The sequence below is a fragment of the Mytilus californianus genome, unplaced genomic scaffold (assembly GCF_021869535.1).
Source record: "Mytilus californianus isolate M0D057914Y unplaced genomic scaffold, xbMytCali1.0.p SCAF_4, whole genome shotgun sequence".
Classification (NCBI taxonomy): domain Eukaryota; kingdom Metazoa; phylum Mollusca; class Bivalvia; order Mytilida; family Mytilidae; genus Mytilus; species Mytilus californianus.
The window spans coordinates 27,686,228-27,705,724 of NW_026262690.1; the positions used below are offsets into that span (position 1 = coordinate 27,686,228).

The 19,497-nt window shown below is 31.1% G+C and overlaps 1 protein-coding gene across 1 annotated transcript in view; it reads left to right on the forward strand.

The window, feature by feature from the left end:
* The window catches only part of LOC127737844 (very long-chain specific acyl-CoA dehydrogenase, mitochondrial-like), a 34,588-nt gene continuing 15,091 nt past the window's right edge, over positions 1-19,497 (forward strand). Inside the window, exons 1-10 of the mRNA XM_052248786.1 lie at positions 1-136; positions 4,780-4,894; positions 6,050-6,122; positions 7,091-7,155; positions 7,701-7,809; positions 12,328-12,422; positions 13,319-13,450; positions 13,689-13,802; positions 15,671-15,756; positions 19,087-19,181. Of these exons, the coding sequence (XP_052104746.1) occupies positions 63-136; positions 4,780-4,894; positions 6,050-6,122; positions 7,091-7,155; positions 7,701-7,809; positions 12,328-12,422; positions 13,319-13,450; positions 13,689-13,802; positions 15,671-15,756; positions 19,087-19,181 (958 nt within the window). The 5' untranslated portion in view covers positions 1-62. The remainder of the gene's footprint in view (positions 137-4,779; positions 4,895-6,049; positions 6,123-7,090; positions 7,156-7,700; positions 7,810-12,327; positions 12,423-13,318; positions 13,451-13,688; positions 13,803-15,670; positions 15,757-19,086; positions 19,182-19,497) is intronic.

Genomic DNA, 19,497 nt, shown 5'->3' on the forward strand with positions numbered 1-19,497 from the left:
CTCAAACTTCCTGTTGTAAACAAACCTGCACACGACGAAATCTAGATTTCTTCTGTAACAACATGCATAAGTCGGTCCAGATTCTTCTATTGTGTCAGCGAGCACTTGCATCAAAAACGTTTGGGATAAATATAAGGTAAAGTTTGTACTTTCAAGTCATGAACAAGTTCTCAAACAATCCAAAGGCGCAGTAAAAAAGATCATTTCCAGCTGGACTTTGACCCATGAAAAAAGGGGGACCCAAATATTTATGTAATCTCACTGCTTTATCCACGGAATTGATAAAGTAGTTGACAGGATTTCAACACATCATTGCATATATGCTGGTATTAAAGGCTATTTTTTTTCTACAGTGATATGAGACAGGTGTTACATGAGAAGACAACATTCATACAATTGACTATTTTATCAGGAAAATATTTATTATATAAATTTTTATTATGAAAAATATGGCTGTGTGTATAACACAAAATTTGCTCTAAGTGCATGTTAAAAAGTTTTAAGACATGACTGGACCTAGAATAATAAAATTTAAATGCAGTTTATGTTTCAGAAATTCAAAAACAACTTTCCAGGATATTGGTGTGCAATGCATTACATTTTCTGTTTTTACAGAAGGTTGTAAAATCAGAGACATATAATGCAAGATTGGAAACTAGTTCAAATCTTGTGATATCACATGGGCCACGTGGTTTTATTGATAATGTTGACCTCAAGTTTAAATTATCTTTTCTCAAAATCTCAAAAAAAATGTTTATATAATACTTTCAATACCCTATTAAGAAATCAAGTTGATTTCCATGTTTTATAACATCATAATTGTATTATTAAAACAGAAAAGAAGTATGAATCACGACCTCATTGAATTTTTAATATCTCATAGTCAATATCAACTTTCATTGTTCTTTAAACCTCAGTTTATTAAACAGATACATTTTAAACCATATCTAGCAAAATTCTAAAGATGAGTAAAAATTAAAGAGGAAGAAATATGTAAGAAGTATGTGAAAAAGAGAAGTTTTGAAAATAAAAGCCATATGATATGTCAATAGATTATATATGTATATGTATGGTCATTAAATGGAGTTCATGTACATATTTATTATTATGTAAAAACCTACAAAGTTGCTATATATATATTTAGTAAAGAAGTCCCCTGGTGTTGTAATTGTATTGAACTGTTACAGTATTGATTGAAATGGACAAAAGAGTGACAGTAGATATCTGAACAATTATTGTCAATCTATTTAAAGTATCAATGAATGGACTATAATCAGGTGAAAAACTTTTTTTATGCTCCCACTGTAGCAGAGGGGGCATTAAGTTTTACCCTTGTCCGTACGTCCCAAAGTTGGTTTCCGTTCTCTAACTTTAGTTTACCTCAACCAAATGTTATGAAACTTATACACAATGCTTATTACCACAAAACACAGATCAAGTTTGAATTTTGGTGGCATCACTTTAACCGCTCTAGAGTTATGCCCTTTACAAATGGAAAAATTGTTGAATTTTTCGTTTCCGTTCTCTAACTTTAGTTTGCCTCAACGAAATGTTATGAAACTTATACACAATGCTTATTACCACAAAACACAGATCAAGTTTGAATTTTGGTGGTGTCACTTTTACTGTACATGTTCTAGAGTTATGCCCCTTTACAAATGGAAAAATTGGTGAATTATTCGTTTCCGTTCTCTAACTTAAGTTTGCCTCAATCTAATGTTATGAAACTTATACACAATACTTATTACCACAAAACTCAGATCAAGTACAAATTTGGGTAGTGTCACTTTTACCGTTGTCAGTTATGTCTCTTTATAACTTTATATGATATGCAAGCGGGGGCATCATGTGTGTCCCATGGACACATTCCCCATTTATTTTTAAATCATTTTCAGGCGTGAACAAAAGTGAATATTAGTCTAGGTCCAGCCATGTTTTAAATAATTTTTAGGTGCCCAGGTTTGTTTGTTTGCATTTTTAAGTGAGGACTATGCACAATTTGATACCTATTTGGCCCTGTAAATTGGCTAAAAATTCAATGATTGGATAATATATTTATTGGTTACTTTTTTTAACCTACTTTATGTAGGTTCATGATTATGAAATTTTTTTAAAATAACAATATTTAATTGTTATTTCATTGAAATGAACTCATAATGGGGATTAACAAACAGTTCCTAATTATTGCAAAAAATAGGCTCAAGATAAGATATGATAAATACACTTTTTTTAACTCTAAATTCAAAAAGTATTATTAAAATTACATCCTCCTGAGGTTCATAAGACATCAGTCTGTTGGACATCACTGATTAATATTTATATTTTTTTGAATTTTGTCTTTCATATTAGATTTTCCAACTGTTTTGCAACTAAATAGTTAAAGCAATATATGATTTAGTTTGTCTAGACAGTATTAAAATTTTTGTTAGAATATTCCAGTAGGCAAATGATAAGGAACACAATATTAAAGCAAAAAAAAAATATCAACAAACCAACAATGTTAATCTTGCATTTGTAGTACACAAAAATGTGCACACAGGTGTGAATCATGTTTGTGTGCAGCTGTTCATGTGTTATAGCTAGATTCTTTGCCCTTGATCCACCAGGGCTTTCCTAATATTGTCAATTCAATTAAAAAAAATAATTATAAGGATCAATTATTATGTTTAATTTACGAATTAGTGACCCATCCGATGGCAATAAGCTTATAACTTATAACACCTGCTGTTAATGTTAATTAGCTGAGGGTCATAAACTTGTCAGAAACATGAAGACCAGTAGAATTATGGTATGTTCATCAAAATATTACGACAATAAAGGCATGGACATGCCAAAAAGGGCAGGGCGGCAGTCGGGAAAGGGTGGGTGGACTGCCCTGTGGAAACGATCAAGCTGGAACACTGAATTGTCTGGAATGTCTCAAGCTTTGTATGCTTTAATTTCAAAAACAAAAGAGGTTAAAACAGGATGAAATAAAAATGTTTGAATGGCTAATTTTTTATACGACCGCAAAAAAATTTTTGTGGTCGTATATTGGTATGATGTTGGCGTCGTCGTCCGAAGACACATTAGTTTTCGCACTCTAACTTTAGTTTAAGTGAATGGATCTCAATGAAATTTTACCATAAGGTTCAATACCACAAAAGGAAGGTGGGGATTGCTTTTGGGGGTTATGGTACCTACAGCCAAAAAGGGGCCAAAAATAAGCATTTTTGTAACTTCCAGACATAACTTCTGTGTAAGTGTATGGATCTCTCTGACATTGTACCACAAGGTTCCATATCACAAAGGGAATGCTGGGATTGATTTTGGGGGTAATTGCCTCCAAATTTTAGGAATTAGGGGCCAAAAAGGGGCAAAAAACAAGCATTTTTCTAGTTTCATGACAATAACTTGTGTGTAAGTGTATGGATCTCTCTGACATTGTATCACAAGGTTCCATATCACAAAGGGAATGCTGGGATTGATTTTGGGGGTAATTGCCTCCAAATTTTAGGAATTAGGGGCCAAAAAGGGGCAAAAAACAAGCATTTTTCTAGTTTCATGACAATAACTTGTGTGTAAGTGTATTGATCTTTATGAAATTGTACTACAAGGTTCCATATCACAAAGGGAAAGCTGGAATTGAGTTTGGGGGTAATTGCCCAAAAAGTTTAGGAATAAGGGGCCAAAAATAAGCATTTTTCTAGTTTCCAGACAATAACTTGTGTTCAAATGTATGGATCTCTCTGAAATTGTACTGCAAGGTATCATACCACAAAGGGAAGGCTGGGTTTGAGTTTGGGGGTAATTCCCTCAAAATTTTAGTAATGAGGGGCCATAAAAGGGCAAAAAAAAACAAGCATTTTTCTAGTTTCAGGACAATAACTTGTGTGTAAGTGTATGGATCTTTATGAAATTGTACTGCAAGGTTCCATATCACAAAGGGAAAGCTGGGTTTGAGTTTGGGGGTATTTGCCCTAAACGTTTAGGAATTTGGGGCCAAAAAGGGGCCAAAAAACAAGCATTTTTTCTAGTTACCAGACAATAACTTGTGTTCAAGTGTATGGATCTCTCTGAAATTGTACTGCAAGGTACCATACCACAAAGGGAAATCTGGGATTGAGTTTGGGTGTGATGAATCATAAGGGGGTTCAAAAAATTGGGGGGGATTTTTTTTTCATTTTTTTTCTTTAAAATTTTCCATTTTAAATTGGTTATTTCTGATTTATATATAAAAGCAAATAATAATGATATGGTTTGAATAGATAAATTAAAAAATTTTAAGTTCTTAGACCACTTTCATTCTGTGTGAGAAACCTATGCTGTGTCAAATATTTAATTACAATCCAAATTCAGTGCTGTATCAAGCTTGAATGTTGTGTCCATACTTGCCCAAACTGTTCAGGGTTCGACCTCTGCGGTCGTATCAAGCTGCGCCCCAGCGGAGCATTTTATTTTATTGGAAACCCTAATTACATGTACAGCATACATGTATCTCAAAATGTAAAAATGACAACATACATGAAACTGAATCAACTCTCCTTTAAAGTAGTACATTTGTATCTTGATCCATGCAGATTTATCTTGTTGAATAGTTCAATACTAGACCTCTTATATTTGGCTAGGTGAATTACAACAGCTTTTATAGTTGTACAAATTAAATCCAATTAAGATACAATTGTAAATTGGTAACATGATTTGCATGTATAAGAATATCAACAAAATGTATTTTGTATATCTCATTGATAATCACAAAGTAACATGGAAGAAGAATAATCTAAGTTTTTTTTGTTACAGCCCAAGGTTGTCATCACTAATATCCAGATATAGAAGTACAGCAACAGCCACAGTAGAAGACAATGTCACTACTGCTCAAACTGAAGTTAAGAAGAAAGCAGAAATCAAACCTAAGGTACAGTGTGAAGTCACTTATTAAGTTACAATGTATTTCACACTAAAATGAATTATCAGCTGTGTACCTCAAGTACCATGCATACTGTTTTTGTCTGTAATTAAATTGCCAAAAATTTTTTAAAAGTGACACCATGACATCATCTTATGTTAATATTGTCAAGTAGACAATCAACAGATTTAGAATTAAAGTGTGTGATTAGATTTTGTGAGGTAATTATACCCCACAGAACAACTACTGCAACAGTTTGTCAATGCAACTCCTCTGAATTCACACAACAGAATTTCAAGAAACTTTTTAGGTGATAAGAACAGACTATTTAGATGTGCATATCAACAGGAAATTATGGTTCAATTATTTTTTTTCTAGTAGTTATGCCCCTTTGAACTTAGAATTTTGGCCTAAATATACATTTGTACTATTGCAAGAGTTTGTCATCGCAACTCCTCTGAATCAACACAACAGAGTTTTATGAAACTTATATCCGTTGACTTTTGTAGAACTTAATAGTCTTTGAACTAGGAATCTGGGATATTTTTTTTTTGCCAAGTGACGAGGAGGGGGGTTCTTTAATTTGTTATAAAATAATGAGATTAGAAGATGTGGTATGATTACCAATGAGATTATCCAACAGAGTCCAAATGGCAATAAATAAAACTCATACCTTATAGTTAGATTACAAAATATAAAGCAATTCAGAAGAAAAAATACCTCCATGAAAGACATATATGGTTTGAAATAATCTTCTAAACTTTCCACCCGTAATTTTGATCAGTTTGAATTATTTTGGGGCTTAAAGGGTTGGAAAGAAATCTAAATTTTGTGTCTACCAGTCTGTAACAATTAAGAATTTAATTTTGGGTGTAACACCTCTTCTGATTGGCTGAAAGTTTTTTGTCTATCAGCTCAAAGACATAATTTTGTTATGTGACTGTGACGTCATCAACATTATTTCGTGATGTATTCCTTAAAAATGGAATTTAGAATTAAATTATAAGGAATGACTGTTATATTTTCTGTCAATTTGAAATAACTTTAAAAATGGGTTATTCGGTATGCACCCCATTTTTGATGTTATTTCTTCATAGACAGAAAAAATATAACAGTCATTCCTTAATAAATTATAACATACATGTATATGTTTTTGTATTTTAGGAGACCAAATCCTTTGCAATGAACTTATTTCGAGGAAGGGTAATGTCAGATGAAGTTTTTCCATACCCAGAAGGTAATTTTAATAAAACTATCTTTTGGTTTTAAGACAAAGTGTGTACTATAATGTACAATAATTAGAATCACAAAAACTATACAATTATAACAATATTAGCTGTTACAGTAGACAATTATTCCAAAATGTTTGACATGTATATAATTCATAAACAGCGGCTGCAATCTTTTTTTCTATCAAATGTATCTTAAAAATGGGATATGAAACACAAAAAGACATTTCTTGAGTCACATGTAATAACAAATATATAACTATGTACATGTTTGGTAACTGTAAATAATTAAAGTACAAATTATAGCAAGGTAGATGCATTCCAGGTCATAATTATGGTTTGTGAAAACTGAAGGTGAACAAAATAAGCTTGAACAGTAACATATGTATGGAAAAATCTATGGAAAATGTCCATGAAAAGGTCATGTTCTTGGCCTTGTTATTTTGTTATTTTTATTTCTCTAATTCTTCGTCAATTTATCCCTTTCTGCACCCATTGTATAAAAAAAATTTAATCAACGTGTGGTTCGTTTGATCTCAGTTCTTCATTGGTTAAAATCCGATTATGACGTCGAATTTTCTTGCTTTCCTCTGAATTTCCTATTGTGACGGCATGAAAAAAGGCGACCATGCCTGATGACGTCACATAGAAAGAACACATCTTTTTGCAGATCATTCGAAAAGAAGGAATAAATTTGCCTGCGTATTGTTTGAAAATCATTAGAGAAACAGATTCCACCACTAAATCTCGTGTAATACGATATTTATCCACTCTCGACAGTTAAATTTTAAATATTTTAAACGCTCGGCAAGCCTCGCGTTTTAAATTTGAAAATTTAACTGTCTCGAGTGGATAAATATCGTATCAAACTCGATGCAGTGGTAGAATCTATATTTATCTCAATATCTGAGATTTGAACAGCTTAAATAGTGGTGTGATAAGTTTTATTTTTTATATGACATATTTTTTATTTCAGTTTTAACAAATGAACAAAAGGAAATGCTGCAAGCTCTAATAGACCCTACAGCCAAATTTTTTGAAGTAAGTATCATTAACATAGAAATATAATTTTGATAAACTCAACAGAAAGTTCAGATGCTTGTGATTTTGTAGGGCTCTTACAAGTAGAGGTAAAAATCCTGTTTTCAGAGATTCACGCGGGGTATCATGAAATATTATTGAAAAAAAAGTTATCATATTTTGTTTATATAGTTTTTGTGTATTTTTCAACCCAGACTATGGATAATAAGCACCTTTAAAGCTAAGACTGCTCTTGCTCACTAAAAATTGTCGTCAGAAAAAATAACCAACCTCAAATTTTTGTCAGCAATTCCATAAGTATTTGTGCCAAATTCTTATAAGCTTTAACTGCCCTTATCACAATACTACAGAATGTACAAAAATTTATTATACACTGGTAATTGATTGAAAGTTATATTTGTTGACAAACATGTACATGGACATTTTGGCATGGAAGGTCCAGGACTGTTGCATTATACAAATTAAAGGTCTACCTTTGGATTAAAAGGTCATAGACCTTGGACCTCCATTAATTGAACCCTTGATCAATTTTCATGTTATTGTAGGAACAAAATGATGCTCTGAAAAATGATGCATTAGAAAAAGTAGAGGACCATGTTATGGAAGGACTAAAGGCATTAGGAGCATTTGGTTTACAAGTCCCTGAAGAACTAGGTAAGGAGAAGTTTGTTATCAGGTGCACTAAATTATGAAGATTTATCATGAAGGTAAGGTGAATGAAACAGCAATCTAACATCACTTTAAAACCAGGATAAATAATATTTAAGGGCATACGATACAGTAGAGATTCCTCGTTGATTTTTTCTTGAAATTTTGGTAGAAGGTCAATTTTAATGTGTACTTTTGAAATGTGCAAAGAAAAATATACCTTCATGACTTACTTTTTGAGATAATTTGGTTCGAAATTTGCATATTTGAAGGAAAAACACTGAAATTGCATAAATAAGGACTTTTAAGGAAAGTAACAATACTTTTGAACGAACAGTTACAATTTAACCAGGTTTTTTGTAAAAAGTTCCTTTGAACCACGGCATCAAAATGCTGTAACAAGTTTAAGGTTTAACTTAATTTTTGTTTTTTTAAATTATATTACTATTAGTGAAATAAAGAAATTGACGATGTTTTTGCGTCTATTCAGAAGTGCAGAAAAAATTTGATCTTTGATTTTTTCTTAGAATTTTGGCGGAGCGTCCCTGAAACATTCCTTGATTGATTGCAAAAGAAAAAAATGGGGGTCCATGTGCTTGTTTTTTCAATAAAAGCAATAAACCATGATTTTTAATGGCAAACCAATAAGGCGCTAAATTACGTTGAAATAAGTTTTAATCGCAACAACGTCGTGAAATCTTTCCCGTCGTTCACGACTACGCTGTCAAGTTCAATGGTATAGCCAAGGTTTTTTTTCGAAATCAATGATATTTATCATCAATATTTATAAAGATAGTTACTCGTAAAGTAGCATAAACTATTTGCCAAACCTTTATGAATTGTTATGAAACTTGGATAGAAAAAGTATTTTAGTAAATTACTTTTAGAAAAGAAATGACCGGAAACAAAAAAAATAATAAATCTAATAAAAAAAAAAAAAATAATTTGCATCTCTGTCCGAAATTAGTCCTACATTTCATGTTGACAACACAGATTGAGATAGTTTTAATTTTCAAAAGTCCCCGACATGACAAACAATTTTAAATTACAAAAAAAAGTAGATGGGATAATATAAAAAAAAGGACATTTGGTATTAGACAACTTTATCAATCATAGTTCAAATGATGAAGATAAACACAATTAAAGGTCACTGCACGGCCTTTGACACACAAAAAAGCCACATTTATTTCGTAATTGTCTCAATATATATAGTCCATTGCGGTGTAGTATAACATTTTATAGGAAGTACAGCAGTCGATATTAGAGCATACCATTGCATGATTCTCTATCAATAGTTAGGTTACCTTAGCTTGTATTCAGGCAGGGTATTTTTTATAAGGTACATATTTGTCTGTATTATACCTCCAATCTAGGATTGGGTGCAACACCATTGTTTGTCCGTCCGTCTGGTGGTCCAACAAATTTTTGTTTCTTATCTGATAAACTACCTTACAGAAAGACTTCTTATTTGGACAGTAGCTTAACAACAGTGAGTTGCAACTTGTATAAACTTTTCTTGTCTGTCAGATACCTAATTCCGGTGTGTCGATACTTCAATTGTTTTCTCTCAATATGTACATAGGGATAAGCTTAGCGCATGAACGGGTGCGTTTATGTTTTGGTCTGTAATACGTACGGGGCTCTTAACTGTGTTTACTTAACTGAGAGTTATTCTTCATACACATATAAATATTCCACTGGTTAGTTCTAAAAATGCCATTAAACTTTTGAATGTACCTATTCAAAGTCAGGATCAGTATGAGGCGTTGTCTTTATTTCTTATGTTATTTTAACATTTTGTTGATAGTCTGTTTAATTTATCCGTACAAATGTCATACGATTTAGAGCTTGCCAAGTGGTGTATATATAGATACTGTATTATGGTCAAGACAGTATGTTGAATTATTTATTGGGCTTTTTGTGTAGTTGGCTTTCTGTCTCCTCGACGTATTATTTTATTTACATATCTTTTATTCATTTCCTATATGAAATAAAACACATACAAAACTATGACTGTGGATTTGATTATTTTTTTCACATTTCAAGTAAATACTATTGACTTCATTACTAATGAATAAATATTACAATTTTCATGATATGGATCAATTTTTTTAGCAGGTACCTGTATCAAATTCGCGCAATCGGATTATGACGTCAGTGGATTTTTTCCGCAAATGTGACTACATCTAAAGCGACGTCGCAAAATGTATCATTCTTTTAAGAAACATCGCGAAATTACAACGTTCTGATTAACAACATCGCGAAAACAACACGAAAAGTTTTGAAAACTTTATTATCTGCCCTTGCTACTGTATCGTATGCCCTTAAGTCAAAATATGGTCTTATACAATTTACAAGTGTATGACATATGTCAAGTTGTTAATCCAAACAAAATTATAAAATTGGGAAATGATTTAACAGAGACAAGTAAAGATCTACCATCAACAACAAATCATTCAAAGGTAAATATGACCAAAGATATCTGCTTAAGAAAATCAACATATTAGACTAGCACAGAAAGATTTAAAGTTTTTTTTTAACACCCCTTATCTTGATCAGTGTAATGGCAAGAGGTACCTACATGTATAAGAAAAATACATTAAAACAGTTAAGGCCTTTAAATCTAACTTTTAATTTAAATAATGACAGATGTTTCATGAAACGTTTTCCACTGGTTTCAAACAGTAAAAGAAGAAAAAAAAATGTAGAAAAAGCTACAAACACAAGGTTTCATTATGAAAAAAGGATTTTGACAATTAATGGAAGCTGCTTAATTATAATCCTATTTATTTTGTATTGATTCATTTGACAGAAAATGTATACAGTCATCACCAGGGATGGGGTAATCGTAATCTGTAATCGTAATCGATTGTAATTGATTACATTTTTTCCAGTAATCGACAGTAATCTGTAATCGAAGACATTTTCGATTACATGTAATCGTAATTTAATCGATTACAGCAAAAATTGTGATGTAATCATCGATTACTTTTCGATTACATTTCGATTACTTTAGTAAAATAGTTTGATGAAATATGACCTATTCTAAATGAAAGTATGTATGTATTAAACAGAATGTATCATTATGATTTAAGAGTTTATCAACTGCTTTATATCCATTGTCACAAGCTGCATTATGATCAACCAGATCCCCTTCAAATTTTACTTTATATCTAGCTTTTGAAAAAAAAATGGTATTTATGTGCTTGTCAATAATTCAAGACCTTATATATTAAAATAAGAAAATAGTTTTGAAATAAGAAAATAGATTTAAAATAATAAATGAATCTTAAGTTATGTACTGTACTACATTAAAGTAGTAAGCTTATTTGTATTAACATTCTTTAAAGCATAATTTTAAATAAGAGTTGGAATTTTAGATTAGAATAGATAATCAGTTGATTCCTTATAATGTTATGATATAAAAATCAAAAAGTACACAAAATCCTTTCGACAATGAACCATTGGCTATGCACTGAAATTCTTTTGGAGAAATAGATACATGTATCCCATTTTGACACTATGAATATATATTGTTTATAATTTGATTAGAGAATAAAAAAATCTAAACACTATTCTTGTCTTTACTAATCAGATGATAAAAGACTTCTAATAAATAAGATGTAGACTTTGTTTTCATTTCAATTATGTCTAATTAAGAGGGAGATTTACATCATTTTGCCCCAGGTTATAAATTGTACTCCATTGGCAGTTTTATAACCTGTAATTGGGGTGGTTATCCAAACAAAAGGATTAATTCATGCATGACATTATAATTATAAATTTTGATCTTTGAAATTAGCTGAACTAATTAATTATTCTACTTTTTTCAGAGGAAAACTTCCAACATTGCAATTAACTATGTTGAATAAAAATTTACCTGTTTTTAATGAGTCAAAACAAAAAAGCTACTCTAAGTCAGTATGAAAGCAAAATTTTTGAAAAAAAAACTTGCAGTATAAATAAGTGATTGATGCAATGCGATGTCATCTCTCGTTCATGTTGAAAGCCAAATTTCAAGAATGTTTGAATATTTCTGATCCTCAGTAAGAGATTCCATCTAGAAAAAAAATGTCAACTTAAAATTTGAAAACAATGCTCTAAATGCTGTTTTTGGTAAATTTCTAAATATCCACTATACAAATGTTGAGCAACATAATTGTGTTTAACTTTAACTTACTTTATTATTTGTTTTGTAATTTTGTAAAATGTAATTGACAGTAATCGAAAAGTAATGTAATTACTTTTGATAAAGTAATCGATTGCAATCGATTACATACAAAAATCAGAGTAATCGATTGCACAAAATTCCTTCATGTAATCGATTATTAATCGATTACATTTGTAAGTAATCGTGCCCATCCCTGGTCATCACAGTACAGAAAATAAATGCACTGTGATTACTTATTCAGGGGTGGAAATTTATAACCAAAAGATCAATAACCAGCTGGCACCTTACAAAAATATTACAAAAAAAAGACTTAGACTGACAAATCATCCCCAATTATTTTATTTGTGTTGTAGGTGGTGTAGGGTTAAGTAATACACAGTATGCCAGACTGGTAGAGATTGTTGGCTCACATGATCTTGGAGTTGGGATTACATTAGGTGCACATCAGGTAATTTATGAATTGGTTCAATATTGTCATAATCAAAGATGTTAAGCATTGATATGTTCCTATTTCTCTTTAGATTTGGTCCGTGTCCATCCGTTAGTCCATCCCATAGTAGGATAAAGTTTTTGGTTAAGATAGTTTACCGTGAAGGTGTGGTCACATCAACTAAGGTGTGGTCACATCAACTTGAAACAGTACACATGACGTGAACTTGGTTAATGTAGTTTTCCATGAAGTTTTGGCAACATGTTTGGTAACATCAGCTTTAAATTAGTACACTATTCATTGTGATGTGAAATTTTAGATTTATACGACAAATTCTGATTTTGACCTGATTTCACAGTTCACTGAACATGGACATAGGATAGCCTGAGCAGGGCATGCTTACCACTTTATGAGTAGCTGACTTAAAACAATTTCATTCTAAGTGTACATATGTTTATTTGTTATGTTGGAATATAATATATATTTTTATATGGCTTATGAAAGTAGAAGTGTCAGGCTTATCACGTATGTCCTCCCTGCTTCATGATAAGTACAGAATTTTAATGAATCCTATATGTAAGATAATGTTCGGTATTTCTAATTGCTGCAGTGCTTTAAATCAGCACATTGTGATTTTGGCATGTTAGGTGAAAATTATATATGAGAAAAAGGATACAAAAATTTGATTCAGCATTTTCATCTCGTACTAAGCATGGTTCACATCACAAACATGCATTCATCATGATAAGGTTGAAAACTACTCACTACACATTAAACATCTCATCATTCATTCATCCTTGATATCCAGAGGAAAGCTGGTAAATATTGTTTTCTCTTCTCAAATTACTAGATAAAAGATGGAAGTAGCTATATATAGCCTATTTGTATGTTACTGATGAAAATTTCATTTTCAGTCCATTGGATTCAAAGGTATATTATTATTTGGTACCCCAGAACAAAAAGCTCAATATCTCCCAAGGCTTGCAAGTGGAGAACACATGGCAGCCTATTGTCTGACAGAACCTTCCAGTGGATCTGATGCTGCGGTATGCATAATTTTTTTTGCTTATGAGTAATTTTTTGATTTTTTTTATTCCACATTATATAGCAGTTGTATATATGATAAATTTAGAATAGTATTGGTCAGTATGAAATAGAACAGTTATAGATATATCATGAATGTTGTGTACAATCTTTTTATTATTTTTTGATATATTTGAATATTTGATGACTGTGTGTTGTTTCTTACTGGATAACCTATATATTTATGTATGTATTTTGCAGTCAGCTAAATGTAGGGCAGAACTGTCTCCAGATGGAAAACATTTTATATTGAATGGTAGCAAACTTTGGATCAGTAATGGTGGTTTGGCAGAAATTTTCACAGTGTTTGCTCAAGTAGGGAAAGATAAAAGAACTGTAACATACACATACTTGTCATGCATGTATAGTCAGCTAATGTAACATCACGTAATCTTACTGCTAAACTTATTTAAAGAGATTGATTTTTTGGAAAATAGCATCAAGATATATACACACTTCTGATACATTGAATTTTATTAAGATAACGCTGCCTTCACGTTTCTAGCCAGTATGAAAAGAATGAAAAAGTTTGTTATACTAGAGTTACATTTGGTTTGATATCATTAGAATTCAATCTCATCTCCTCATCTAAAACCATCTGTGGTCCTATTTTGAAGTTGTCCTGTTCTGTACAAATAAATGAGAAAATTTTTAAACACAAGTGAACCAACGCCTGGTAAATCTTCTGTCAGTAGATTCCATAAAGTGGATACCTCGGGTATGCAGGGTCGTCACGATAAAAACATAATTTATTGATATCGACATGTTTCGGTGGCTAGGCCACCGTCATCAGGATAGAAAACAATACATAAAATCATGCTGAGGTACAAAATCGGGTTGAAAAAAATAAAACGTCACAATGTTGCTATGGTGAGTAACGTTATAAATAGCAATTGAAAGAGAAAGTGAAAGTAAGTATATATGGAAGTGAACTATTAAAATAAAATAAAATAAAATAAAAATACAATGTTTTTGTTGTTAAAATGTTTGTTTGGCCAAGGGATGCCAATCGAAATGGTACGGAATTGCCTGTAAAATGTCGTCTATATTTGGAAATAAAGACGTTAATTGAACACAAAGTTTTCACAGAACACAACTGACAATAATTTATTGTATAATTCACTCCACTGTGCAAGAGTGCTAACACATGATGGCAGAATAATTTTTACAAACATTTTAACAACAAAAACATTGTATTTTTATTTTATTTTATTTTATTTTATTTTTAAAGACAAGTGAACCAACGCCTGGTAAATCTTCTGTCAGTAGATTCCATAAAGTGGATACCTGGGGTATGCAGGGTCGTCACGATAAAAACATAATTTATTGATATCGACATGTTTCGGTGGCTAGGCCACCGTCATCAGGATAGAAAACAATACAAATACAATGTCATCTATATTTGGAAAAGGGAATCCAGTCGAAATGGTACGGAATTGCCTGTAAAATGTCGTCTATATTTGGAAATAAAGACGGAATTGCCTGTAAAATGTCGTCTATATTTGGAAATAAAGACGTTAATTGAACACAAAGTTTATACAGAACACAACTGACAATAATTTATTGTATAATTCGCTCCACTGTGCAAGAGTGCTAACACATGATGGCAGAATAATTTTAACAAACATTTTAACAACAAAAACATTGTATTTTTATTTTATTTTATTTTATTTTAACAGTTCACTTCCATATATACACTTTCTCTTTCAATTGCTATTTATAAAGTTACTCACCATAGCAACATTGTGACGTTTTAATTTTCTCAACCCGATTTTGTACCTCAGCATGATTTTATGTATTGTTTTCTATCCTGATGACGGTGGCCTAGCCACCCAAACATGTCGATCTCAATAAATTACTGGAGCATTCCTTAAAGTGTTGTTGTTACTGGACCTTCTACAAATAAATGAGAAGTTTTTGCAATACAAACAAAATTCTCCAAAATGTTTCCTTGCCAAACAAAGTTCAGTCAACTCATTGCGGCTCTGCTACTATGGACATATTGGTTATATTGTTATAGTTCATGAATTTGTTGTCTGATGAACAGCCACTCTATATCCATTCTATTATATATATAAGAATCTGTATCTTTAGAACATATCTTGTACTTCAGTCAGTACTTCTAGCTGTATGAACAGAAAATGTGTTAAGGACTAGTAAAGGTTGATATTTTTTATTTACAGACTCCAGTAAAAGACGAGAAAACAGGAGAGACCAAAGATAAATTGTCTGCTTTTATTGTAGAACGATCATTTGGTGGTGTGTCAAAGTAAGTTTCTTTTTTTTGGGGAGAAGATTTGATACTCAAATTTTTCTATGGCGTTACCTGAACAGCCAGGATGTATGCAAATTGTAACTGAATCTATACACACTGAAATACAATTTAAATTTCTTCTTGCATCTATGTCAATATGCAAAAATGATTTTTCTAAAATATGAGTGATACTTTTTTTTTTTGCAGTAGTCAGGCTTTTACAATCCCTGTACATCACCACCTGACTATAGTGTTAAGGGTCTTGATATATAAAAACAAAAATTTTGAATAATTGACTACTTTTTTTTTCTACTTCTGTGAAAATGTATTATATAAATATCAACATTATAATAAAAAAAAAAAAAGAAACAATCACACACACACACTTGCACTTGTGTTAACATAACATATATCAACTTGTGTATTGAAAAGAAAAATGTTATCTTTATAAAGATCTGCTCTTTATAAACTGTAAGTTTCATTTTTTATTAAATATAATTAAAATCAAAAACTGTTACTAATCAGTAAAAATGTAATCTACTGAGGCCCAAAACTTTTGAAAATAATGTGTGGTACCATTTTTCTTTGCTATATAATGTTTATTTTCCTGATATTTTCTTACTTTTGCTATTAGCTCTATAATACTCAGTTTCTTTTCATACAATTTATATTTGTATATATAGTTCTATGCAATAATAATCATTAAATTTAACAATTTACTATCATCTTGAAGGCCAAGAAAAATTTGTTTCTTAGATTAATGTAAAGTTCACAAAATATTGTTTCAATTTTTGTGAAAAAGATTGCCATATAAAATGTTTTATTGGACATTCATAGAACAAATGCTCCATGGTTTCATCAGAAACCTTACAAAATGTACAAAGCTTTGAATCTTTAAGTTTAACTTTATACAAGAAAGTATTAGTTGCAATTATTCTATGCAAAAATTTGTATTGAAAAGTTCTTAAATAAGTGTCTGTACATGATTTTCTTAAAATAATATAATATTCTGACCAATCTGCAATTTCAATACCTAGTAATTCCTCCCATTGTAAGAACTTTTCTGTTGGCAGTTGCACATTTCTGTCAACAAGATCTTTGTATACAAACTTGGCCTTTTTGTTACACAATAATCTTTCCAAAAAATTGTCAGTACAGTTAAAAGTTTCAAAATTTACATGAGCAATGTTCTCTTTAATATGTTCTCTCATATGCTTTGGAATTTTGGCAATGAGACCATAATACTTCAAGAAATTATTTGTTTGAAGTCTTGGTCCCATCTGATCAAAATTACATGAATCCTTAGTCTCTAGGTTAACAAGATCAAACAAAGACTGCACTCCCCTTCTCTGCCACTAAATAAAGTATGGAAAATCTACTAGAGATGCGAAATTTGAAATATCTAATGACAAAATATCTTGAACAGAAATATTGGTAGTAGGATTTGCTACATGAAAGCTTAAAAAAATACATCCTTCCAAAAAGGATTGCTCAGACTATCAGAGATTTCTCCGAGTTTCTCCTTTTGAAAATGCAATACTCTCTCTCCACCATACTATTCAAGGCTTTTCAATAACAATAATTGCCAATTACCATATAAATTGGATAAAAACCGCTTTATCCAGCCAATCTTAAGGTATATATTAAAATAATGTATATTAATCATATTTTAACCTCCTTGTGGAATATCTCCAATTAAAGTATTTCCTCTAATTCGATCAGGTTTTCCTTTCCATATGAATTGAAAGAATAAAGCATTCAATTCATTTAATTTTGACTCTGGCAAGTTGGGTAGTGCAGTCAACAGGTGAATTAGTTTTGGAAGTGCCAAAGTCTTGATAACAGTAATCTTTCCCATTAGGGTTAATTTTCTATGTTGCCAACTCTTAAGAATGCCTGACACTTCCTTTATCTTTTTTGGAGAAGTTAATTTCTGGCATACTGTCAAGATCTAAAGAGAAATCAATTACCAAAAGTTTAAGATTTGAATAGCACTACTGAAGTTTTGATTCAGGACAGAGAATCAGATCTGAATACCTTTTGTTCCCAACCCACACAGCTTTAGTTTTAGAAGAGATAATTTTTAACCCTGATATATTTTGGAAAGAATCAAAACAATCAAAGTCTCCCACAATGATGCTTCACTTCCATCTAAAATAAGGAAAGTGTCGTCAGCATATTGACTCAAATTGGATTCATTTTCATGAACAAATGTACCCTTTATATTGGGATTTGACCTTATTTTCATAGTAACTCAACACCTATAATTAAAAGGTAAGGGTAGAGGGGGTCTCTTTGTCTACAGCTTCTCTCCAAATTAAAGAAGCTTGAAAGATGACCATTATTTACAACACAACTTGATGCTTTCAAATAAAATACTTCAAACCATCTGCATATAGATGGTCCAAAATTGAAAATCTTCAATGCTTTTTTCAAAAAGGACCATTCAAAGAGTCAAAAGCCTTTTCAAAATCTACTAGTAGTGAAAGACCAGTTTTGTTATGTTTTTCTAAATAGTGCATCAAATCATGCAATAGATGTGTATTATCACCCATAAATCTATATCCATTATAAAGCCTTTCTGACAGTCACTGATAATAGATTGTAAAACAGGTTTTATTCTATTAGCAATGACAGCAGAAGCCATCTTGGTATCAGTTTTCATAAGGCTAATTTTAACCTCGATTATTAAAGTTAATCTAATGGGTATGTATTATATTTAAAAGTATAAAACAAAAATTGTATATCTACTTCATACTTATTAATATATTAACCTGAAGTAGGAATAGATTTAATTTTCTTCCATTTTTCTAGAAATTTGTCAATTTTTCCACCTTTTTTCATGATTTTGTATCTGGCGCCACCCCTCACCCATTGAAATTTTTATTGAAATGTAAAGAATATGGTATATAAAGAATATTTCAGCAAAAATATTTGTGGGCAAAGGGTGGCTCCACTGTTAATTTTTCAGAAAACTGTCATAAATTTTGCAGAATTCTACAAAAAATCAGGTTTTTATGATATTCCCTTTCCTTATGATGTCACAATTACTTCCCTATTGTCGCAATTGCTAAAAATATGTTTTAACTGAAACAATTGGACATTTTAACATATGTTTTAATCAAGTTTTCACTATATTATCACAGTGAAAATTTTTCAGATTTTTAGGGACAAAATTATGAGTTAGCAAACCAACTCCTTTAAATTTTAATATAGATATGATTATTTAATGATTCATTATAGATATTGAGGATGTAAATTATATTTGTAAAATTTAAATTTTGTGAACTTCTTCTTTTTTCAGTATTCAGACATAATGTTTTTTTTTAATATAATATTTTTCAGTGGTCCTCCAGAGAAGAAAATGGGAATAAAGGCCTCAAACACAGCAGAAGTATATTTTGAAGACTGTCCCATTCCAGTAGAAAATGTATTGGGAGGTAAAAAAAATCTTTTCAAAATTCATTTTATCATCTATTGTATTTATTTGATAATCAAGCATTGTCTTTGAATAAGAAATTTGATTGAAAGTAAGACTTTAACTATAAGAAATTCATATATTTGCAAGGTATTTTTACACCCCCGCCGTAGCGGAGGGGGCATTAAGGTTTACCCTTGTCCGTCCGTACATATGTCTCGAAATTGGTTTCCGTTCTCTCTCTTTAGTAAATTAAGTTTGCCTCAACCAAATGTTATGAAACTTATACACAATTTCAGTGTTCTCCCCAGGGCCTTTTACCATCATGGTAATGTGAT